Source organism: Ochotona curzoniae, unplaced genomic scaffold, assembly GCF_017591425.1.
Source record: "Ochotona curzoniae isolate NIBS_2020 unplaced genomic scaffold, NIBS_Ocur_1.0 contig_2235, whole genome shotgun sequence".
NCBI classification, from domain to species: domain Eukaryota; kingdom Metazoa; phylum Chordata; class Mammalia; order Lagomorpha; family Ochotonidae; genus Ochotona; species Ochotona curzoniae.
The window spans coordinates 186,050-212,187 of NW_024465384.1; the positions used below are offsets into that span (position 1 = coordinate 186,050).

The following is a 26,138-nucleotide window of genomic DNA, read 5'->3' on the forward strand; positions in this document are numbered from 1 at the left end:
CATGAACTGCTCTGCTTTCCAGTCTCCAAATAGTGATATTTCAGTCACTGTGGCATGTGCTTACACAGCTCCTGCTAACTAAGACATTCCTCTTTCCCTTATTCCCTGGTAATTCCTGCACAAACTTTCCAACTAGTAAGCTGGGACCTCTATAAGGTCCCTTGAGTGTGCCATCTTTCTTTGAACCTGTGGAGGTTCTGTCTGTGTGGCACCACAGATTTTGCCATCTCTGCAGAGTGCCTGTTCACTTCCAAAGTTAACATATGTGGTCAACTCTAAGATAAGTAGGCAGAGGAGGTGGTCAAGACCCCAGCATATGGATTATAAGGCAGCCATAATGCAACCCATAATGCATAGTAAGGAGCCAAATCCAGGTGGCCATCTGTTTTTGTAAATAAAGTTTTATTGGCACATAACTATGACCATTTGGTTATGTATCATCTATGATTACTTTCCTACTATAGCAATAAAGAAAAAAAAAGCTGTTGGAGGGACTCACTGTGACGCCAAACATATATCCATTCTTGATACATTCAAATTTCATACATGCCTGGAGCCAATTCCAGTCAGTGTCAGCTTCCAGAACCATCGAAAGCCCCCCGAGTGCCTAAAACCCTGAGGTATGTAAGCATGACTCATGATTCATGCTTCTGTTTCACCTTCTCCCAGCTATGTGATCCTGGGTAAGTTATTCAGCCTTTATTCACCTAGCTTTTTATTATCTGTTAAAAAGATTCATAATTAGTTATTTCAAGAGCTCTTGGTAAAGATTGAGGGAATTAACACAGACCAAAGAACGTTGCAAAGCAGTAGCTGCTATAAATATTATAAATACCTGTATCTATTACAAATCATTTTTTTGATAGTTTTTCTTCTAGCTTGTTCTTGTTTTACAACTATTAGGTTTGACTCTGAGTAAATCGGAACTTTCTAAAGCCAGAGACTTTGTCTTGGAATTTCTTGGACTCCTTTTTGTGACGCCAGTACTCCAAGATATGGAAGTATGTGGGAAGCCCACTTCCTGTCTTCTACAGTATCCCCCATCCACACTGGTCTCTATCCTGCACCAGTCTTCTTACCATGCTCTGCACCAAAGGTTGCCTTTGCAAACTCTATCAGTATTCTCTCCTTTGCTTGGACTTCCTGCTGTGGTGGGTGAATGAGAGAAGTGGCAAAACTCCCATGCATGGTAACTGCAGAGAAGGGTGAGGCTGGGAAAATCCTCCCTGGGTTGAGGCAGCCTGGCCACAGCAGGCTACATGTCTGGCCACATGATTATCAGCATAGCTGTGTTCTCCTACTCTAGAACCAGCTCCCTCCCTTTGTCCCTTTGCTGACTTCCTTAAACCTGCCTCTAAGCTTCAGTAAACTTTCTTTAAACCATCTGGTTTAAGAGTACCCTGTCTTCTGGGAGGATCCTGATAAATGTATCTCTGTGGTATAGGTAAGGAGGTTATTCTTATCCCTCTGGGCAGGTGAAAGCCACTGAATGGTACAGAATGGTTGGTTGTGAGCCTAGGCCAGCCACATTAGGCAAACTCTGGAATAACTGTGTTCAAGTCAGGACTTGCAGGCTGACTTCCTGTTAAGAACTGTGCATGCAGGTAAGGTGGTATTGCGGTAGAATGGAACAGAATATTCTGGGTGTGGAGACTGTGGGAACAATGACACATTCCATCTGTATCTGATTCAAGTCTGCCATGCAGAAAGACTTATTTCCCACATAGAGTCTCCAATGCAGGAAGGGACTCTTCCGAGGTCTGCGTCTAACTCAGTCTGAGGCAGCTCTAAGTGCTGCAAGTACAGGAAATTCTAAATTAGCCCTTGCCTCGGCCCTAAGCCAGATAGTTTTGAAGGGTCATGGGCTAATTCTGGATCTCACTTTTTTCCACCTCTTCCATGGGTCAACTGAAGCGGAAGAGAGGAGTGGCAAACAGAGAAACAAGTTGCAGAGAAAAAACAGTAATGGCAAGAGAGGAAGAGAGCAGGTGGTCGTAAGGTGGTCGTAAGGCCCTGGCAGCCTGCCCAAGTTGAATAGGGCCATCAGCTTCCAGAGCCTTTCAAAAACTTCCTGCCAGCCAAGGCCCAGCTTGGCTTCTTCCACATGAGCAATTAAACTCTGGTTGATTTTAAGCCATCAGAAAATAAATATAAAACAGGATTAAATATTAAGCAGCCATACAAAGTAGCCTTATTAAAAAAGGACGATAGAAGCAAGATGTGCCATCATAATCATCGTTATTACCGCAATAAACCAGAAGGAAACAGAAATGCCTGTCCTTGATCTGCAGCCATAACTGAGAGACAAAAAGCAGGTTGTGGTGATCTCAGCAGGCCACAGACATCCAGCGCTTCCAAGCAGCAAATTTCTCTCTACCTTCACAGCACCATGGAGTTGGGCCACCTTGGTCCCTGCTAGGAGTCTGAGGGTCCCAGGCAGGATCAGAAGAAGGACCTCAGTGGCAGCTCCATGGCACACACACACACATCCCTGTCCCTATGTGAGGGTTGCTTGGGAGGTATGGGACTTTCCCAGACCCTTGGGAATTTTGGGATCACATGAGAATGGTGGAACACGCCAGATAGAAGATCTGGCTCCCCTTCAGATTGGGGATGAGACCAGGGATCTTCGAGACATAGAGAATTGCAACCTCTGTGTACAGGTTCCTTTGGGAAAGTAATCCCCTTAGGTTAAAAAAATGCTTCAGTTTGAAATTGCTTTTTTTCTTGTTCCTAAATGGTTACCCATGAGCTATGCTATGATAGGAAGAGTGTCTTTGCCCTGATCTCTCTCTACTCCAGGTCAATGGCATCTAATGCATTTTAAGCACTGTCCCTGCAGGGGCATAAGAACAAAATCAATCATTTCCATCTTTCATAAAAATCATTCATTCTATCTCAGCTCCTCTTCCATGAGCCTTACATACAGTAATTGGCTGAACCTTGGAGGGCAGGGTTGCATGTTTCCATTCAATGCACAAGGACACTGAGGCTTAGGGAAAGATGCATGCAGTTCAGAGCCAGAGTTGGAATTTACACAGCTCTGATGCCCAATCCATGCTCTTAGGTACTATGTATTTTTGACAATTCTATAAAACCATCCCTAATCCAGACAGCTATCCAGCCCTGGAGGATGTGCCAGGCCAAGAAGAAGAGGAGCAGGGCTGGAAAGACAGGTAGAAGATACTGGTTACAGGACCCTGCCCTGGGAAGGGATGGGCAGGCAGTAAGTAGAGATCCCATTGCCTCTGGAGTCAGGGGACTAGAGTTTAGATCCTAGCTTTGGAAGCCAGGGGACCCAGGACATGTTACTCCCCTGGGAGTGGAGAGCTCAGTAGGACTTGCACTGTTTAGCCAGAAAGGATTCTTGAAGATCAGACAGCCCTGCATTTTGCAGGTAGTGCTGTTCAGGTCGAGAGAACTTGACAGGGTCACACAATGAGCGAATGGTAGCGTTATGTGTCTCCTTCCACCTCTCCTACTTACTATTGCCCATCCCTAGACAGAAAAGCATCCTGGCTGAGCACAAGCACCAGGCTGCCTCTTTGTTGCCCTATTCACTTGTGCTCCTCTGTGAAACAAGCACCCCTACCTCAGCAGAGTCTGATTCATCTTCCTTTCCAGCAGGCAATGAAGCCACTGCCTTAAATTTTGAGGTTGCCACTGGGAAAGCTGCTTTATGGCAGTGAGTCATTTTAGCTCCAACCCCATGGTGCCTGTTCTGCCCCACCAGCTCATGAGTTCGAGGGTAGCTGTCAGAATACCAACCAGCTGCCCCTTTCTGTGGCCAGAGCCTTAGTTCACCAATCACCCTTGTTGGCTGCTTGCCATTCTTTTGTTTCTTTTGCTCCCCTTTGACCCTTGTGCATGGAGTCCTTGCTGTGAATAAATGACACCTTCTCTCAAAATGTCCTTCAGCAGGACAGTGTCCTGCATCTTGAGGACTGCTCTTCTCCTAGGTATCTCCTCCCCCCGGCCATCACCCCACCCTACCCCTATACTCCCTGGAGAGAAGCTTAGTAGCTTGACCCCCACTCCTGGGAGGGGAAGAGCCTCAAAGGCACGCTGTAGGGTATACAGAGAACAGTTGAACTATACAAACCGAACAAACTGAGATGGCTTAATTTGTAACACTCCAGATAGTCAACCTCAGGCCTATATTCACATATTTGAAGGCTTTCCCAGAGTAGCACAAGGAATAGGCACCAAAGAAGGAGAACTGGAGAGGGAATGACTTCCCAAACAGCCCAAGCATCTGAACAGATCAGGAGGAGCTTGTGAGCAGACACTCCCAAGCCGAGGCTCATGGCAGTTTTGAAGGACATTTAAGATGTTCACTGCCTTGCAAAAAATCAGCTGTTTTGCAGGAAAGGGGTACTGTGCTGTGCTGGAATGCCAAGTGGCCAATGCTGCTGAGGGAGTGGGAAGGGACTCCAGGCAGAGTGGGGGTAGGGTGCAGAGCTGTAACTTCCGGCCCTACCAGCACTACTCAAGTGTCATGTGGGCTAGGCTTGAAAGGAGTCTGGCTCAGCATCAGATCCTCAGCCACATCCCAGTCCTTGGCTGTAATGTCTTCCAAGGCCTTAAGAAGTGTGGTCTCATTTTGGCAACTCCCCTTCCTGCTCATTTGCATTTCAGCCCAGCCCATGCCCTCCAATCAGGGGCTTGACCTGACTCTGAGGCTCCAGAGCATGCCCTCCATGGATTGGCTTCAACACCATCTTGACTGGGGCCCACTGCATAAGGAAGCCAGCAGATGGCACTGGGAGCCTCTGCCCTGCTGACCTCTTCTTAGAATCCCTTAGGCTCTGCCACTTATTTGGGTCTTTCCTACCCTCCCAGCTCTGGTAGACCTATGCAGGCTTCCAGAATGCCTTTTCCAACCATTACTTTACTGTCTGTGCTGTGTTGGATAGGACTCGCTCACATGGCTATTCAAAAAGTTGGGAGAACGTGGAAGTAAAGACAATGTCATCTAAGTGAAAAAAAAAGTTTTTGGAATCCATGAATTGCTTTTCTCCTCATAATACATGATTTCCATGAACTTTTGGAGACCCTTTTTGCTCACAGTTTCTTAAAATGTGTTGTTAAAGCACTTGCATGCCTTTGGCCCTTGCAGCCAGCCCTGCCCTACACAACTGCTCAGAATGACCTCAGAGGACATAGAGTCCTCACCTCTGACTCCGATGGCTTCAGTGCTGCTGTCTTGCTATTGCATGCACCTGTTGCCAGTCCAAGCTGGCTTCTCTGGGTGACAGCTTGACCCATACCCTGCACTGCAGTCCCCAGAAGCACTCTGCAAATAGGGACTGTCTGGCAGCTCACATCTAGCTCTGCTTTTTTTTTTTCTTCTTCTCCATTCCTCTCTTAGAGATGGACAGGCAAGAAGCAACGCCTCCAGGACAGGCAGCAGAGTCACTACTGTCTCATTCCTTTTCTTTGAAGCTGGCTCTGCAACATGCACCTTCAACCTCCAACCATGAGTTCTGCCCTCCCTCCCATGCTATATCTGGAAACAGCCATGGTAAGGCTAATGGAGGGCAGCAGGTGCCCACACCCACATCAGCCAGGAGACTCTGAGCCAAACATGGAGAGAAAGAACCCAGTCCATGCCAGCTCTGCCAGGGAAGCAAATTTGGTTTCCTGCAGCCAGTGTCCCTCTCATTATCCTGTAGAACTTTCCTCCCCTCTCTGAATCTGAATCAAAGGATCCTCCACCCTCCATGTCTCCCCCTACACTGGTCTTAGAAATCCTTGGTGACTTCTCAAGAGTGCTGGGCTTGCTGGAGAGGTTGACTGTTCTTCCTTTAGAAGAGAAAGATGGCTTTTGGAATCTAGAGGAATGAAGAACACCAATTTCAACAGCCAAAGATCTTGCATGGCAGCAAGGAGGAATGCTAAAATTCATGAAGCTGGCTTTCCGCAGGAGTCTGACCTTGGGCTCACCTGGATCCTGCTGCCTGGGGTTCCCTGCTAACTCTCGGTCACCTGCCTCCATCAGAGCCTCCCATTCTGTGAGGATTCACACTCTAGCTCCAGTGGTCCAAGAAATACAGCAGGAAGGTGCTGCTTTTAGAATAGAGTTTTGCTGTAGCCATTGGGATACAGACAGGTCCTTCCCGTGGGAAGGTGAGTGTGGATTTTATGTACTGTATGGTGAGTGGGTGTTGGCAGGGCCATTGCTGAGATGAGAAGGCCTTGGACATGCTCAAATTACTGTATCATTTTTGCAGAAGTCATGCCTAGCTGGGCAGGCACCTGAACAGGTCTGAAGATGGAATTTGCCAGACTTGAGGAAAGCAGAATGAGATGGCAGCTGAGTCTAAAGCCTAGTATTGCAGTGAGAGTATAATGGAAGGGACCCAGCATGGGTATCAGCAGTGAGGAGGGGAGAAGGGGGGCTGCCTTCATTCAGGGGTCAGAGATGGCTCCTAGCAACTCCATATGGGAGAGGCAGGAATCCAATCTTCTCAACATTGGCCTACTGATTGGGAAAGCATATTTAGTGTGGATAGCTCAGTACCACATTGCCTGGGGATACAGGTAGGACCAAAGAAGTGGGGAACAACCAACAAATTCTGATTCCCTAATGGAAACATGAGGCAGGAGGGAGGACAAAGACATGAAAACAATTAGCATGAGTCATTAACCAAGCAAGGATAATTAACAGCACCACTGGCAGGACAGTGTTACACCCATGACACTTCAGTGTATGTGGAATTAAACAGCTGCAGGTATCAACTCAAAAGAAACTAAGATGTTTAACAATTGGAAACACACAGAAATGGAAGGGATTTCTTGTGACCCAGTAAGCTCCTATCTTTAAGTATCTGTGAAGGGACAGGGTGAGACTCCACGCTAGAGACCTTGCAGACAAGATTCAGGCATGGATGGAGACGTAGAGAGGGGAGAGAGGGCCTCCATGAACCCCCACCTCACCCCACCCCACCCCACTGAGGCGCTGGGATTGACTTCTCAGTGCTTTCAGGTGGGACACTGGCTCTGGGAAAGAGATGAAGATGGACATAAAGAAAAAAGAAAAGAGGTGGCTGTGGATGTCCAAAGTTCTTAACCTGACAACATTCTCTCTCTTACAGACTCCTGATGGCTGCTGAGACAGGGAGAGCAACTGCCTGCAAAGGGAAAACATTCTGCTCCTGGGCCAGGTACCAGTCAGTTCTGGAACACGGGACTCCAGGAGAAAGGCACCAAGATGGCTTCAAGGGGACTGGGTGCTCAAGGACTTACGAATAACTGGAAATCATTCATCTATTACTGCCACACATAGAAAATGGGGTCCCAGAGGTGGAAAAGTTATCAAGGTCGAAGAGCTGGTTGGTATCAGAGCCAGCATCAGCAACCAGGTCCTTTGACTTCACTTCTAGGGCTTTTGCTTCCTCTATTCCTTTTCTATCACCAGGCTTGCTGGCCTGGGAGGTCACTTTGTGTACCTCTTTTTTTCTCTGACAGAAGAGAAAGGGGTGGGTGTCAGTGTCCGATCAGAAACACCTGGGTGTGAGCTTGTGTAAACTTCCTATTGGCTACCTGGCCCTGGGCAAATGAACTGAACCTTATCATTCTTGACCATAAATGGCAATGATGAAGCTGATCTTGGGAAGTTTAGTGAGGACCAAGGAGAATAGAGGTAACAGGAGGTGCTGAACCCCTGGTAGCTGTTGCTCATGATATTAATAATACTCTGCATGGAATGCTCTTGTGTATATTCCCTAGGGAATGCATACACTGAGTGCAAGTCAGGGAGAAGATCCAGGAAGGATGACTTGCTTTGCATCTCAAAGGTCATCTGGAGTCTGAACACTAATAGGTGATGACGTGTGTGTTCGCACGGCCAGCCCCTGCGCATGGCTGCAGTTAACCATGTTCCTTCGGGGGCCATCAGCCTCCCAGATGGGTTCATCACTGTTGTCATTCTCATCATGGAATATTCATGAAGTGCCTACTGTGTGCCAGTAGCAACTTGCCTGCCACATGGCCCCTGTGCTGAAAATGCAATTTGACAGACTCTTTCATGATGATGCATCAGGAAACAGGGTTTAAGCTCAGCCTGAATGAAAGCCACTTTGACCTCTCTTGTCTTGAATTCTTTTTCTTAAGCCAAAAGGAAACTGTGGCCCAGCTGTATTGTATTCTCTGGACTGACTGACTCCCTTCCATGTCAGAAAGGGTTTCTCGTGACAATGACCTGGGCCCTATAGTGGCCCACTTGGCCTTGCTCGGGATTTTTTTAGGACAGCCCAGAAAAAGTCTTCAGTGAGGCCAAGGCTGAGGACTCCTGTAGCTTAACTGAAAGGAGTTTTGGCTCCATGAGCCAGTGGGACACCAGTAAGACAGTGGTAGCCTCAGCTCCAGTTTGGGTTTAAATAGATGTGGGTCCAAACATTTTTTTTGTAATAGGCAACAATTGGGTTAATCTAATGACAAATCTCATCCTGTATCATCACCAGAGCAGCATGCCATTTCCATTAGGAATAATGTTTCCTGGCCAGATTAAGGCATGGAAAATAATTTTTGGTCATCAACAATTCCCTTCAGTTTCAGTGATCTGATTAAACTTAGCAACGGAAAGAGGAATTTACAAATTAGATGCTGTTCTCTATTCATTACCAAAATGCTTGCTTTCCACTACATCCAGGAGATACAGTGGAGATCTCATTAAGTCTCAGCTTGTGATAACAGTGACTACGTAAATCCCCACTGCAGCCAGTGAATGAATCAAGCATTATGCTCAAGACCACATCATGGATAAAGTCAAGTCCTTGCTCCCCTTGAAGGGGGCTGTCCTTTCCAGGAGTGCAATGTCGGCTACTTTCTGATCCTCAAGAAGCAACTAGGTATGTATTGCTGCTCCTCTCAAACACTTGCTGTTATGCTCATCTGATTAGCTGCCCTTCTTGAGAGAATCAAATGAGGAATATGTCTCACACTCTTCTAGATGGAGATAAAGAACAAATGGGAGAAGAGGTGAGTACATAAAGAAAATATCCTGGAATAGTCCTGTTCTCTCCAGAACTGAAATGTTAGCAGATAATAAATGACACATGAAAAATTGATGTGTAAGTCTGGTTCATTGAGCCAGATCTAGCCCAGTCTGATTTTAAAAGTAACGTAGTGACAACGCAGACCCAAGTCATCTGACCTTAAAGACACAATCTCAAGGCCTTGTGAGCCAAGATTTCCCTACTTTGCCCTATTTCTCACTGCTCGGTCAACCAATACAGATTGACATCTTGTATACCAGGCTCTGCTGGTGCTGGGAAAATAAAGTTCCTCAACTGTAGATGCAGAAGATGGTTTACAGGAAGTGCTATTATACAAGTCTGGACTAGGGATTTGGAGATCACCAAAGAGGAGTCTTCCAGGGGAGGAGTGGGTGGTGAAGGCAAGCAAGGCAGAAAGGGAATGGATATCTCAGCTGGGTTTGATATTCATACAGCAGATGGTTGGCCTGGGTTTCCCATGCAGAAAAAAACCATGATGTACACAAGTATGCAATGATCTTTGGAAGACCTTGATTTCAGGGTATAGGCAATTCATCAGGAGACCCAGTGTAATTCCAGGGCATCTAGACATTGCAGCATTGTAGGAGCAACTCAATTCCTCTGGGCTATGACAGACTGGAGCAATCCAGTTTCGATCCAGATTCCTGGAGCTATAAGACACTCATGTCAGCTCAGGACTCCAGACACAAAACACCAGAGTCACAGGGGTTTTTCCAAGCTGTCTGATTTGATTCCGTCATTTCACAGACAAGGCAACTGGGGAAAGCAAGCAGCTAAGTGGTTCCTGAAGTCAGGTCAGGTTGCCTGTGGGCTCCTGAAGTTCCACTGCAAAACGCACACATCTTGGGGGGAGAAAAAGATGAGAGCCATTCATTTCATGCACTACTCTTAGCTCATCTCAACAAGTGGCCTGAAAATGAATTAATTAAAGGATTCTGGACATTAGAAGCAATGGAGATGATTTCCAAGAAGAACCCCTGCCATTTTGCTGGAAGCTTGGGTCCTTCCTATTTGCCAGGTGACAATAACTGTAACCTTCCTATCTCATAGAATAGGGCTGAGTGATCTGTGTGCTGCAGTGGCTGGGGGCACCTCTCATACCAAGCACCCTGTATGACAATCCAAGGCTCTTCTCTCAAGGAGCAGCAAGGCATCATTTCTCAGTCTTTGAAACATCATGCCCAAACCTGAGCCCCTAACTGGAGATGGCTGAGCTTTGGAAACATTCACAACTCCAGAGAGACCCTAACATTCACAACTCCAGAGTTTCCTCTAATTCTTCTTGCCCCTAGGTTGGGTCTGTGTGTGCCTGTGTGAGTATGTATGTGGGTGCACATGTTCTTTCCAGGGAATTCTGTTAACACAACTGGCCTGATAACTGGAAACTATCATTATATCTCACAAGTCATGGCCATGAGAGAGAATGGCTTGCTAGGCTGACTTGAGCTTGGAGTGCAGAAGTTAAACAAACACTTTTTTTTTTTTGTCTTTAAAGGCAGCTTGTCAAGCATATAATTGAGCCTTTTTTTTACCTCTTCAAGGAACTGCTAAGAACATTTGTATTCTATCACTTCCAGGCAAGAGGCATGGAGTAGATTCAGTCATTCTTTCCCATCCTTGGCCTCTGGTTTGGTTGTCTCTTGATCTTTAATCTCGGGGCACTGAGTCCCTGGGAATCCCTAGACCAAGGCACAAGGTATGTTGGCCAAAGTTGTTTCAGGCTGGGCAAACATGTTTTAGTGCCTGATTTAGGAAGCAACAAAGATGCTTAACGTGTTCATGAGCTTACCTTTTTTGGTAAAACCTAACACTGAAGAATATTATCAAAATTTAAATTACTATATTCAAGTTTGAAAGGATATCACTTTAAACTTTACTATGGGCTGCCTCCTGGAGCACCTCCACAGACCATTGCTGGGATTATATGAATTAAGTCCAGATTGCAATGACCATATATTTTGTGACTGAATAAACAGCTAGGGTCTTCTTTTCTTACTCCTTATGCTATGCAGAGCCAACATTACATATAGAAGGCAACATCTGATCTACTATGGAGCATTTAAGTAGAAATTACATAAGTTGAGGCTCAGGATTTTCCCTGTCAAGATCTTTTCCTAGCTCACCTGTGTGGTTCCTTCTGATGATTTGAAATGAGAAGCAAGAAGAGTCTTCTCAGAGAGGCCATTGTATGGACCCCTTGGGTTAGTTTTGAGCACATGATTTATTTTGGAAGTGTTGACTTTTTCCCTGTACCTTTAAGAGAAGCTGAATTCAAGAGCATTATAACAGGCTGGCAGTGAATCAATCCGGTATGATGAGAACAAAAGCTCAGACCACTGGGGGCCCAGACACCAGGGACACTGGGAAAAGCACAGCTGGAAGACTCCTGGCTTAGAGGGGCAAAGGGAGGGAGAGGAAGGAAAGGAGGAAGAGGAGAGACAGGAAGGGAGGAGGAAGGAAGGAGGAAGAGAAGGGGGAAGAGCAGGGAAAGGAGCATGGGAGCGAGGAAGGTGGGAGGAAGAGGAAGGGTTGGAGGGAAGTGGGGAGAGAGAGGAGAGGAGGGAGAAGAAGGGAAGATAGGGGAGGGAAAGAAAGGGGACAAGAAAGGGAGGGGAGGGAGAGAGAAGGAAGAAGAGGAAATGGAGGGAATGGGAGAGGAAGGGAGGGGAGAGAAAGTAAGGGAAGGAGGGAGGGAGGCATGGGGCAGAGAGAGGAAGGCAAGAAGAGAAGGAGGGAGGAAAGGGGGAGGGATGGAGGAAAGGGGGAGGGAGGGAAGGAGGTTGATTATGCCACCTATACCTGCAATAGCTGAGTGGAAGAAGCTGGGAGGCAATGTCTAAAGTGAGGCCTCCCACTTGGGTGGTAGGAACATCATCAGCATCCCCCAGGGTCTGCACTGGCAGGAAGCAGAAGCTGGGAATTGAACCCTGGTACTCCAGTATGTGATGCAGTTTTCATCTTAATCAGTAGGCCAAACACCCACCCATCTTGGGTTTTCAAGTATTCTATTCACTGCTTCACATTATCCCCATTTATGAAACAATTTTTAAACACATTCTGTGGTTTGCAATCTGGCCTGAGCCCTACCTCTCTCATCACGTGTCTACCATACAAAATGATCATGGTAAAGTAGGGGTCCAGTCCGTAGAACTGGTATTTACAAGTATCACACAAGAGGACAGAATCACTCAGGTGATATTGGAACATGACTCTCCTCTGGAGACATGGCCAGCAGGTGCCATAGGCATATGGATTGTACCATTTGAGTACTATTCCCTATGTTTGGGGTTGTTATACATCTTTTTTTTTCCTTCCTGATCATCAGCCTCAGAATCACCAGAGAGGGGATTAAATGAGGTGGCAGTTGCTTGCGATTCCAACATGAACAGTTTGTAGGGTTAGGGGCTTATTTGTTGGGTGTCTGTTGTCATGGATCTCTGAACAGTGGAGGACTCCAGGTCACAGCAGGGCTCCCATTGTTAGGTAGATACTGTCTGTGAGAGGAGGTCATGCCACTGCTTCAGCCTCCTCCACCAGCCTAGCACTGGGAAGACACAAGCTGGCTATCCTGGAGACCCCAGGGCAAGTGTTGAGAGGCCTGACACCATGGGACTCTCCTAGTGGGAGCAGACCTCTTTCCATACCATTCTAAGGCTTGCTGTAAGCCTGACTGGCCTCTTGCTGTTGTGGGTTCCTCTGCCTTTAGTCTCTCTCTCCTCCCAACCCACTCCTGCCACAGTGTAGTCATTCTTCTGCCTAAATCTTTTCTTAGGTCCCTCTCTATCTACAGAAAAGTGTTGGACAAGAAAGAGGGCTGCCAGGCGTTCCCTGCAGAGGACACATAGCCACATTTGGTGCTCAACAGCAAAATCCCACTGCTCTGCCTTCCACTGCATGGATGATTGGCCAGAAAGCCCAGGGACGCAACTTTCACTCACATTCTTCTGTAACAGTGGGACTGTCTGTGATGGCTCCACATGGGCCACAGACATTAGGTACAAATGACCAAGATAAGGGCAGGTATTGAAGAGGGGGATAAGAATCCTGGCTCTAGCACCTGTTCAGCTTGTGCTGATCCACCACAAATGGATCATTTTCATTCTGGACTTTGCTTGGCTTCTTACTATCTTTGAGTTTGGGGCATTTCCCTAAAGCCATAGCCAGGATAGTGCCAACATCTACATCCAACATGGCAATTTCTGCTCCCTGCATCTTCATGGCATGGCATGGCCCTGGGCTCCACAGGGATGCAAAATCTCTCTGTATTTTATTGAAGGTCACGGGAGCAGGGGGATACACTGAATTGGGAAGACAGGTGACTCCTGAGGTGACAGGTGAGATAACCACTTGGCAGTACTCCTGCCTGGTGTCACTCTGCTATCCTTATGATAACCACAGACAGGCCATTGTTACCACACTATGTGGCTCCCACCTCCCAATCTTCCAGAAGCATGTTAGCCATCATTCCATGGCTTCCTGAGACCAATGGTGGGTTTGACTTAGGAAATACATGGCAGTTCATTAAGACTAAATGGCATGCCTACTTCTTAGTGCACACTCATGGAGCATAGATATCTCTTCTGTCTCCTGATGTGAGACAGGATAGTGGCCAGACTGTGTTTCCAAGAATGTGCTACCTCTAAAATACCCGTTCTAGATCCCTGATCACCCAAGGAAGGACTGTGCACAATACCAAGTTCATAGGACCCTGCCACTGAGAATCATGACTCCCCAAACCTCAAGAATCCATGAACTGGCCTCCTTATATAATCTCAGGGTGAAGCAACCCTCACTAACCATCACCTTCACGGTACAATGCAATCTCCATTTTTAGGACCATTCTCACTGCACTTTGATATTCCTGCCTTGGCCACCATCCCATGCCTGGCCTGTTCACTTGTTTTCTAGCACCACTTCCTCGAAGTGGAGAGGACTAAAAATTGAGAAGCAAATGTTTGCTAAGGAACTGACATTGAAAGGAAGTTCTTTAATGAACATGGTGAATAATCAGAACAACGAGCCTACTCAAGTCAAGGGTAGACTAGATAGGTCTATTCTATCAGCTCAGGGCCAGGTGGGGGACACTGCCAGAACTCACACACATGCATTTATACACAGTTGGCTTTCCCTGGGCTTTGCCAGGTAGAATAAGTTTCAGAAAGCCCTTGTCCCTCAGTGTAACCTAGAAATATGATGAGCTGTTGCAATTGTACAAGATATGCCCTGTGTAAGATGGGAATGGAGGGAGAGGGAGAGGGAGAGGGAGAGAGAGAGAGAGAGAGTTAGGGAATATCTTATCCAGGGGTGTTCATGACATGGTGGGCAGAGTCCTGTTAGGAAATTGCTAGTGTTCGTTTCTAGCAGTTAGTGCAGTTATTTTTTTCTTTTTATAAATTTGGGTTCAGTCTACGGCCATACCATCCTGAACGTGCCTGATCTCATCTAATTTGGGGTTCAGGTTGTCTCACCTAATCTCTAAAGCAACCTCCCAGTTGATTCTAGCATGAGGGCTCTGATGAGGACGAGCTGAGGATTCATGAGAGGCAAAGTATGTATTTCTGGGCTGGACAAGAGGCTGTCCACCCTCTCTGAGTGAGACGGAGTCAGGGCAATCCTCTAAGCATGAAAACTTGAGGGTGCAACTCGAGAACAAAGGAAAACGACAAATGTAGTGCTTCTGTTCATGCAAACTGAGCCAGGTGCCGCATGGATTCAGTCATTGTCACCCAGGAGTGTGCCAACTCTGGCCATGAAGTAGGCCCTGGATAAATAGTGATTGTGCTGATTATAGCACTTAAAAATATTAAATAATTAGGAATGCGTTCTGGTCACATATGTCATATAGATCAGTGAAATTCAGATTACTGCTTGCAAGTCCTTTTGTGGGCACCTACAGCTCTCACAGTCCTCAAATTTCTGCATTTCAGTAATAAATTATTCTTAGCTCTGCAGGGTGTTGAGCAGCCATGTGGCTCTGTTGGTTAATGATGATTGCAAAAGTGGTTCCTGTGAAACATAACCGAATATAAATATTTAATCCTACTTATCTAGGTGGAAATGCAGTGTTTTGGTTCTATTGTGTTTCTGTCTCTTACATGCACATGCATATGAATGTCTGTATCAAACTACAAACTTACTGTATATAAATTGTCATAATGACATTTGAGATATTTCCAAATGGTTAGGTCATCAATGTATTTTTTTATCTTGAGGAAAAATAAAGAAGAAATTTTCACCTCTGCCTCTTTATGATTTCTTGCTTTAATGTGTGACCTGTGATCAAATTTGACATTGGAGTTGGAAAGCAGGTGCTTTCCAAAGTTCCCTGCAGCAGTGCATGTTCACTGTACAGTAGTGATAGTTCTACAACTGGTCCCTTCAAAGAGGATGCTCCTTAGGCTAGAAAGCGGAACAGTAATCATGAGAACGATGACACCTCACAAGATCTTGGATTTTGCACCCAGAGAGGAGGGGTACAGAGGCCAAGATCATTGAGGCTGTCTCACCCTAGAAGGTGCATGCAAAGCAGCTGTGCCTTCTTCTCGTCTCTGTTGTACCTTTGTGGCCCTGAGATGGCTCTTGAGTAATATGTCCTCCTTTGTCCAAGGCTGTCCATACCCCGTTGCAGAGACAATGCCAAGTACTTACATGGCTGTAGATGTAGACATAAGGAAGGGCTGGGCTCTAGAGGGCGACCATCTTAAGGTCACAGGTGTACAGATTGATTATGTGGTCTCCTCTCATCCCCTTCTGATCTCCTTAAGGCCAGATCCCTCAGGTGGTTGGTAGTTGAACCACACCACCAGAATGGAAGGTCTACAGAGCAAGTTCTTTATGTCACTCTAGGAAGTATACAGACTCAAGACTCATAACGTATGACTAATTTGCCGTCAAGTGTTTGCCCTCCATCATGTCACCAGACAGCCTTCATCCAAGTTTCAGGATACACCCCACATCCATGCCAGTGATCCCACTGTCTTTACCTTATCTACAACAGTGCCTGCAGTGACACCAATTCCTCTCATTCTCCTCCTAGCTCTCTGGTCATGCCTTTCTAGATCTCTCTTGCAGCTGGTCTTTTCTCACCCCAATTCTCAAACATCAGTAGAGCCCCTGTTTCTGATCTTGGAACTCATTTCATTTCTTTATACATCTGTTCCCTAGTGATTTCATCCAAACAATTGGGTTTAAATACCTTCAATATATTGTTGACTCCCCAGATTTTAATTCATTCCCAGACCTCTTCCTTAGGCTCAGACTCATTCCCAATTGCCTACTCAACATTTGAACGTGATGTCTAATAGACATTCCAAACAATTGTTTGAAATGACTTTCCTGATATTATTTCTAATGTATTCGTTTTCCCCCATTTTTAGCTATTTGAAAGCCCGAAGAACACAGTGGGAGACAGAAATCTTCCATTTGCTCCTAGAAGCCCCAAACACCTGCCACAGCTAGGATTGCGCAATGCTGAAATCAGCATACAAGAACTCGATCCAGGTTTCCTATGTGGATGGCATGGACCCACGTACTTGAGTCATCATCTGTTACTTTACCCTCCCAAGCATATTAGCAGGAAGCTTGGTCAGAAGCAGAAATGGAAGACCATTCCATGTACTCCGACATGGCCTATGGGCATTACAGGGGTGACTTGACTTGTTGTCCTACAATACTCATTGAAACTTTTCTGATACTCTTCTTACATTCCTTATCTATATCATTGATTGATAGCCCCACTGGTAATGTTCAGGACAATTGTTTCTGAATATTCTTGACTTCTCTTTCTTACTCTCATTTCCCATATCTAACACGTTGGCGTATGTCAACCTGAAATCTACCCGAGTCATCTCCACTGTTGCCAAGACAAATCATGATCAGCTCCTGAAGCAGTAGGTCCTTGACTGGACCCCTGCTGTGCCATTCCACTCCCTTCTGCACATGACAGCCAGAGGGATCCTACTAAATGCATGTCAGATCACACTGCATTTTTGCTTACAATTTCCAGTGGCTACTTCACTCACTCTCAGCTAAGGTTCAAGTTTGGAGATCAAGTTAAATGACTTACACCCAGGTCCTGGTGGACTCCACCTACTACTTTCTGCCATATCCATTCCTGTCAAGTTGCATTAGCCCCTTTTCTGTTTCTCAGGCATGTCTGCTTTGCTCCCACTTTGAGGCATTGGTGTTGGCCTTCCCTCTGTTTAGAATGTTCCTTACCTAAATATCTCTATGATTCCTTTCTTTATTGCCTTCAGGTTTGTGTGCAGCTGCTCAGCAAGCTCCTCTCCTGACCACCCTATACAACATCAAAAGCTCTAACATCTTCATGCTCATAGCACTCTTCCACCTTTCCCTACAGTACTTATCACTAACATTTTATTTGATTGATTGTTTGCTGCCCCTCCTGGCTATGTACTCCATGAGGGCAAGGATTTATATAATTTGCTCACCATTTCATTTACTCTGTTTAGAGAAATGCTTTCCAACCATGAGCTTTGGTTTGGTTGTTTTCCAAATTCATGCTCCTTCCACTTCTTTGGTGGCCTTTGTAGCCTTTCCTTGGAACGTTGAATCATTTGGTTCCAATCAGGTATGTTCATCCACCCTGTGACCATGGTTCATTGCGTCAACCTAATCTCCACTGCCATCTTGTCAGTGCACCAGATCTGTGCTGAGATGCGGAGTCACCAGAGCCCCAAGGAATATGATCATGCTCTTTTTCCTTAAAGCACTAATTAGTTTTAGAGCTGACAAAAACTGGAAAATATACTGTCCCATTATTTGGAAAGATGCCACCATTTAAAGACATCAAAGACCAGAGCCCTGCACTACTTGAAATAATCATCTTTGCAGCAGCGATTCTACCTGTATTTGTTTCAAAGGGAAAATTATGAAGTTCCACAGATAAGAAGATCATTGCCAAGCCACAGACTTGCCTTGCCTTTTCTGCAAGTCTTTCGCCTACGACTGAGTAAGTAAATCACATCCATTCTACTCTCGGTTGGACTTTCCCAAAAGACACAATTCTTTGGAATCCTTTCCTGGCTCCACTCTTAGGTTTCTCACATTCTATTTCTTTGCATGGGTCTCTCTGTCTCTTTATCCTTTGATTTTCAATGCCTCTGCAACTAGCATTTCCACTAACAAAGGAACCAGGTTTCCATGCTAGCCTTCTAGGACAAAGCTGGTCAAGACAAGAAGCAGAAACACATTTTCCAGCCATGAAGTTGCTCTACAAGGGGAAAGGAGAGCAAGAGGCCCCAGAATGAGAGTCCCTTGAGCGAGAAATTGTCCATATTTGAACTGACAATAATATTGGTAGAGATCTTCCATTGGGGTAGGCAGTTCATTCTACTGTTAACAAAGCTTGGCCAGAAACCTGGGTTCATGGACCCTGTCAGTGTGATGGCTCCAGCAGCCAGGATACACTGTGTTGGTAAAGTCTCCTGGAATTTACTCAGTTCTTGGGTGAGATGGAGAAACAGCTCATTCCCCTTAGAAACTCTTGCCAAAAGAGAATAATGATGTGTCCCCACAATCGTGACTGACTGCTAAGTAAGTGTGGGCAGTAGTTGTCTTAAACAGTGCATGCAAAGAAAAGTGCTCATTGCCAATCAGCACAAATCAGGGGCTCTACTCTGACTTGTGGCAGAGCAAGGAGCTGAGATACCAATTCCTGTGTTTTAGAGGTAAGCTTCTCTGCAGCTCTCAGTTTATCTATTTACCATACCACTCAGTACCACCCTCAGTACCACCAACTAATCAACTGCTCTGTGGTTCCATCAACAGCACAATAGAAGCTGTCAGACATCTTTCCCAGGAAGACTCTCAATGGCATCTTTGCTCATTGTTCTAATCCATCAAAGGCCTCATATTCCAACTTGTAAAACTACTTAGCAGAGCTTGAAGGCCTCCTTGGGTTATTAAATTATGTTGTTACCAGTCCCTTGCCAGTCATGTGCTTCGATTCTATATTTGCACCTTGAGCAGAGTTATGAGAAGGGGAGTTGCTGATAGACTTACTAAATAAATTGTTGAAATGAGGAAGCAGAGATTCTATTCTGTTAGCACCTTTAGCTGCCTTTTCTTTTTCCTCCATCTGCCTTTCTCTTGGTTTCAGTCTCTATCTTCTCTTCCCTCCCCTCCCCTCCCCTCTCTTCTCCTCCCCTCCCCTCCCCTCCCCTCCCCTCCCCTCCCCTCCCCTCCCCTCCCCTCCCCTCCCCTCCCCTCCCCTCCCCTCCTCTCCCCTCCCCTCCTCTCCCCTCCCCTCTCCTCTCCTCTCCTCTGCTCTCCTCTCCTCTCCTCTCCTCTCCTCTCCTCTCCTCTCCTCTCCTCTCTCCATTCTTTCCCTCTTCCTCTCGCATGTGCGAAAGACTTCTGGCTTCCTATATTTATTTGCATGCCTCCTTATGGTACATGATCTAGATAGCTCTTTTTTTTTAAAGATTTATTTATTTTAATTGGAAAGCCAGATTTACAGAGGGAAGGAGAGACAGAGAGAAACATCTTCCACCCACTGGTTCACTCCCCAAAGTGGCCACAATGGCTGGAGCTGAGTTGATCTGAAGCCAGAAGTCAGGAGCTTCTTCTGGGTCTCCCATGCAGATGCAGGGAGCTAGGCAGAAAGTGAGGCAGCCAGGACACAAACTGAAACCATATGGGATCCAGGCACATGCAAGGTAAGGACTTCAGCCACTAGGCTACTGTGCTGCACCACTAGTCAGCTCTTTATCCTATTTGGTTCCTTAACTTCTCCAGATTGGATGCTAATTTTTTTCTAAGATTTATTTTACTTTTATTGGGAAGGCAAATTTACAGAGTGAAGGAGACATGGAGAAAATGATCTTCTGTCCTCTGGTTCATGCCCCAAGGTGCTCTGAAAGCAGGAGCAGGAGTTTCTTTCAGGTTTCCCACATGAGTGTAGGGTCCCAAGAATTTGGGTCATTTTCAACTGTTTTCCCAGGCCACAAACAGGGAGATGGATAGGAAATGGAGCAGCCAGAACATGGCATGAAAGGTGAGGATTTAGCTACTGAGCCATCACGCTTGGCCCTGGATGTACAAATTTTAAGAGCTAAACTAGGTTGGATAGAAATGTACCTATCCAAGTATTAAAACAATTTAGAGGACATTGCATATACAACATAGAGCAGACAGGGTGGTTGGAGTTCAAATCCAAACAATGAAATTGCTATGGGGTGCAGCCAGTGATAACCAGCACTCATTGACAGTGGGCAAATGAAATTTGGCTGTGTTCTCTACTCTCTGTCCTGAAGGCGGGTCCTAACAGCAATGGAATGTTAATTCCATCCTCAACCACCACCCAACATCCTAAATCAGCCAGGATATTGGAAGTCCAATTAGTCCAGGCATTTTTAGCTACAAGCCCAGTTCCTGTTCCTGCCCATCCTGACGAGCACTAATCAACTCCTGAGCCCACAACACTTAGGTATTCACTCCTGCCCACCTGTGACTCCCCTATCAACTGAATGGGGAAGGTATTACATTGTTGTGTAACCACTCCTTTCATAAGCCCCTTTAAAAGGCCTGTGAAGCAGGGGCTCACTTTTTTTCTGGTCAGGTGCTTCCGTTACTCTGGCATCTTGACTCTTGGCTGACCCAGGACAGGTAATCCCCTGAACATGGTCCCTGTGTACTGCTTAGATGGGACAATGGATATAATAACGTTGTTTCTGGTTTGTGTGCTGTCAGGAGTTCCAGGAGAGGTGAGGCCTAGAAGTAGTGGAATGTGGGCAGAGAAGCCAGGGAAAGGTGGATGCCTGCAACTATGTAAGTGTGTCCAGGTTATTCATTGCATGTCTCTTAGGATAACATATATTGTTGGGGAAGCTGGGACATAAGTCTTAAGCTTAGTGGATGGACTTAAGGATAATGACCATTTGCTCCTTTTGGGATTATGATTGGTTGGATTGTGATTGGTTAGATTGCTGTATGAATTTGTGATTTGCTATTGTGCCCTATTGTCACCAAGCTTGATTAATAAAGACTCCTGAATAAATCTTAGATATGTCTGGTGTGATTTCGCTCGCACCCTGCAACAAAAGGTGTAATTAATGCTTGGCTCTGTGGCGCAATGGATAGCACATTGGACTTCTAGAGAACAAAATGTGTAATTAGACCAGGACCAGTGAATTTCAAATTACTACAAATCAGGGACACTTGTGGGAGTTATTAAACAGACTGCTGGGATGCTCATTATGTTATAACATTTGGGCCACGGCATGGGACACCTATGTCCCATTGTGCAGTGCTTGGTTTCAGCTACTCCATGCTTCTGATCCAACTTTCTGCTAATGTGCCTATGAAGCAACCAATCATTGCCCAAGTACTTGGGTTCCTGCTACCTTTGTGGGAGACCCTGGCTCCACAACTATGGCCTGGCCTAGATTTGACTGTTATGGGCTTCAGGGGAATGTTTCGGCAGATGGAAAATCTCTCTTTCTCTGTCACTCAACTTTTCAAATAAAACACATACACACACCCAACCACCCAGCGTTGCTGGTCCAGGGACCACACTTTCAAAACCAGTTGGTTAATCTAACAGGATCCTCAAAATCTTTGACTCATCATGTATAAATCTCTTGCAAGTCCATATCATTAATCCCTCCTATGTATATACCAGCAAGAGCCTACCTAGTAATCACCCACAGGAAATTACAGAACAAGGGAATTGGCTCTTTCTCTGTCATCTTCATTGTATCAGAATACAAACTCCTGAGATCCCCCTCCCAACCCTCCCATTTTGTATTTCCTCAGATCCTTAAATGTAATCTCCAAGATAGAGACTTTTGACATCCTTTCCCTAGAGAAAACTCAACAGCACCTAGAAGGGTATTGTTAATGTGGTTAGGGATCCTGCACAGGTATAAAGTTGACCAGGTAGTTGCCTGATAGGAATTGCTCCTTTCCAATAAACCTGGAGCAGGAATCCTGCTTCCCTGTCCAAGGAGGAGGAGGAAGATGTCTGATTTTAAAACAAGAATTCACCTCAGAACAATCTCAAGTGTCTTTTAAGGTTAAAGATTCTAAAAGGAGCGACAAGAGCAATTATTTCCCATCTGTGACTAATTCCTGTAAGTAACAAATGATTTCAACCAATGAGATAGAGGAGATGTTGCTCCAGGGACAGAAACTGCAGATTGTAAAGAAAGGCGGTGGTAATGCTCTACTGTTGATTACACTGCTGATCCCTGTCTCCCCCAGAACCCAGCCCAAAGACAGAGGATGGCTGCTCACTGTTTCGGGGTTTCTCCTCATCCATGCCTTCATCCTCATTCTCAGGGTCAATGTCTTCTGCCTGAGTGATCCAGTCCAGGTAGCCTTTGAGGTCCTCTTCCAGCTGCTGCTTCTCCCGCAACTTCTGGAAATCTCCTCGAGCTTTGGCCTTCTCCCTCTCTTTGGAAAACTCTCTGGAGACAGGGGTGGGGGATAGAGTGGACAAGAGTATAGAGAAGGAATTGGGTATAGGAGAGGTGGAGATAAGGGGGAAAAAGAAGTATTAGTTGCTTGGTAGGAAGACACCACAAGCCCTGACTTTGCACACAGCTTTCTCTGGCCAGTTCATGTTTCATTTTGACCCTTTCATAGAGAAAGGAGTCAATGGAGGGGACAAGGTGGACACAGGCATGATGGTCTCATTGTATGACTCAAGTCCATTTCCCTTTTCACTAAGTCTCATGCCCAGCTTTTGCCTTTTGATAACAAATGTCCTCCCCCATCCCCATCCCCCACCAAGACGTTGGTGCATTTTTCAACCAGGAACTAAACACCCCACAATGGTTAATGACCAATCATATGCCAAAGCCTACTCCTCCACATCGTGTCCCAAGAGCCAAGTGTGCACATCCCTTGCTATCTCTGACTTCCGTGATGTCATCAGCCATGTTGGGAATACTTACACCACGGAAATGCAAATGCTCTAAACCGGAGCTTTCTTCCTCTCAGAGATGAACTATTTAGCAGGACCTCATTGGTGCAGGAACCAGGAGATTTCTCAGGAGTAGAGCTCAACCTACCCTTGTTAGCATGCCTGGAGGGATCTCTAGTCTAGAGGTGGCTCTTTCCCACATGGAGACATGAGGATTCCAAGCACAAGAAAATGTTCTGAGGTTGCCATTTTGGTCAAAAATTCCCAATTAGAATTTGAAAATACATAAAGGCCAAATGATATCCAAGTTAAAGGACACATTCAATTTAAAGTAGTAATGAATTGGATCTGGTTTAGTGTTTGCTAGAGGAGCCTACTGATGATATCTGACAGAATGGTGGTTTCCATTTTTTATGACTGTCCTTGTATTCTATGATTTTCAATTCACTTTCTGAGCAAGAAGAGATCTGACAGCAGAAGCCCACAACTAACAAGGCTCATTCTTAAGTTCAAAATGGGGTTGTGTCTTTTCTTCTAAAGGAGGTGTATAGGAATGTCTTTGTCTTTGGAATGGTGGTGGTGGTGTGTGTGTGTGTGTGTGTGTGTATACATGCCTACATGCACTGGGCATACTGGGCATCTTGGCTGATTCCTGGAGCCATGATTTTACCTTCTTTCACAAAGGTCTGGAGCAGGGCAAGAGCATAAACACATCTTGAAGGAATTTCTTGGACAAGGCAAACACCTAACAGATAGGGGGGCAATAAGCCTGGCTCTTAATCTTGCCACCATGCAGTGTGTCCCATCATCAAATAACTGCCTAGTGTCTGCATCCTGCCTGTGCCACTCCAGAGAGCACAGCTTTCATGGTGAAATCAAGCTGGGGGTGGGGAGGGGTCTGGGGATGTTTTGTGATTGGGAGAATGTGGGACTCTCAAGCTAATGAGTTCCCTTCAACTGCTGCCTTAATGCTGCTCCAGTTTGGATTGAATTTTCTTCTTAAATTTGATTGAATCCAATTCTAATTGGATTGAACTTGCTATTTCTCAGGCTTCCTGCCAACCAAAGGGTACCTTCATTTCCTTTCCAGGGATTTTTAGCTATGGAAGAAACTGGACTGACAGCTCACAACAAAGATAGGAGCCTTGCCCTATTTTGCTCCTTCCTTGCTGGACAGATGCCAGCTCCCCTCCCCTAAACCTCTATGCCCTGTTCTTCCAAACCTCCTGAGGGCTTGGTCTTCCTTTCCACAGTCAACATCACAGGGCATTGCTCATCTTGTACAAATCAACTCCCAAAACTGCATTCCAAGGCCTCTCTTGGGACTCTTTCTGTTATACTCACTCTCCGTCTAGGTCCCTTATATATGGAGTGTGTTTAAGGCTGTGAGGGGTGGATGGTTGAGACTTCACCTGGGCTTTTTTGAATGGCTTTTCAAGCTGTGGTTACAAAACTTCTCATCCCTCCTTTGGAGAGGGGCTGGGCGGGGGGCAGTGGTGGCAGACAGGACTGGGATCCAACTGGGATAAAGATGTTCCATCCAGTCCTGTTTCATAGCATCTTCCCCCATGGGATGAGAGCTCCCATCTGTACCTCCAGACTTGTAGGGGAACTAAAGGAAACAGCCATGGGGAGAGGGGTGCTGATGACCTGGACTGGCATAAGGGTATGAAAGGACATGTCTTGTGGGGAGGGTTAGGGGAACCACAAGATCAAAGGCACTGCAGGCTCCCATGAAGAGAAGGCTGAAAACAGGCTTGTACTCGAATGCAAGGGAAGCCCAAGTTCCCTTCCCCAGACGCCATGTGGTAAGGGATGTGCCAAACAGCAATGCTTGGCCCTCTTTATCTCCTTGCTTGGATGCCAGCCATATGCTGCCCTAGGGACCAAGTCGATGAAGACATGAAACCCTAGCCTGATGGGCTGTTCCAGGCCCAGGGACCAAAGCAGCAAGACAATCAGTCACAGCTGTGGGACTGGGATTCGTCATGCAGCATCTCCTGCCAGCAAGGGAAAATGAGGGCTGGAATGGAGGGTCTGGAGCTGGTACACAGTGATATAAAGGAAGGGGTTGTGGAATATCCATTCCTTATGAACCACAGAGGCCCCTGGCACATGGATAACCAACATAGCTAATGGCCATTTTTTTGGTGGCTTTCCCATTTATGAATTTATCTGCCTGCTAAAATTTATTTGGAATGCCAAAATTAATCCTTGTGCCACTTACATGATCATATGTGGACATGCTCTCAGCGGAGGTTACGCAAGGCAGCACTCTCCCCTTCTTGGTCCAGTTCTCATGTGATAAACAGGTGTTCTTTTTGCAGTCAATCTAGTCTATTCTGGAATATTAGTGCATTTTTGGGGTGAATCTCCAGTTTAAAAATGACCCTCATGGGCCAGGCATGATAGCCTAGCAGCTAAAGTCCTTGCCTTGCACATGCCAGGATCCCATATGGGTGCCAGTTTGTGTCCCAGCCAACCTACTTCCTACCCAGCTCCCTGCTTGTGGCCTGGGAAGGCAGTTGAGAATGGCCCAAAGCCTTGGGACCCTTCACCCGTGAGGCAGACCTGGAAGAAGCTCCTGGCTCCTGGATTCAGATCCGCTTTGTTCCAGTTGTTGTGGCCACTTGGGGAGTAAAATCAGCAGACAGAAGATCTTCCTATCTATCTCTCTTCGTCTCTGTATCTCTGCCTTTCCAAAAAAACTATATAAATCTTAAAAAAAAATGAGCCTCATTCATGGTGCTGAGGAGATCCAGATGTGCCTCATAGAGAGAATGTATATGCTAAATAAACTTCCTTCAGTCACGAGTATATGGGCCACAAATTTAATGTCATTGAATCCATGATAGATGCAAAGTAAAGCATCTTTCAGTGGAAGCACATATAAAACACAGGTATGCACCGACTGGTTGACAAAATGGTATGACCACAGGCTGGCAGAAACTTAGCTCTGTACTTCTGCTTCCTCTCTGTCACTATTTCCTCAGCCGGAGTCTGTGGTGTCTTTACACAACAGAATTCAGTCACAGGCATCAAGTAGAGTGGGTCTTCAAAAAGTTCATGGAAATGCAAAAAAAATTTACATGATCTCAAGCTTTTTTTTTTTTTTTTACTCTCTGCTCCATTTTCGAATAGCATTTTGAAGCATCCTTGTATGTGCTGCTACCTTGTCTGCTCTTATTCATAAGGCAATTGTGTCCTGGCCTTTTATTGCTCCCTTCTGT

The 26,138-nt window shown here is 45.9% G+C and overlaps 1 protein-coding gene across 10 annotated transcripts in view; it reads right to left on the minus strand.

The window, feature by feature from the left end:
• Window positions 1-26,138, minus strand: part of CACNA1C (calcium voltage-gated channel subunit alpha1 C) — a 559,109-nt gene that overhangs the window by 123,337 nt on the left and 409,634 nt on the right. For all 10 annotated transcript variants that reach the window (XM_040972179.1, XM_040972175.1, XM_040972178.1 and 7 more), the window contains exon 9: window positions 22,278-22,450. In XM_040972179.1, the coding sequence (XP_040828113.1) occupies window positions 22,278-22,450 (173 nt within the window). The remainder of the gene's footprint in view (window positions 1-22,277; window positions 22,451-26,138) is intronic.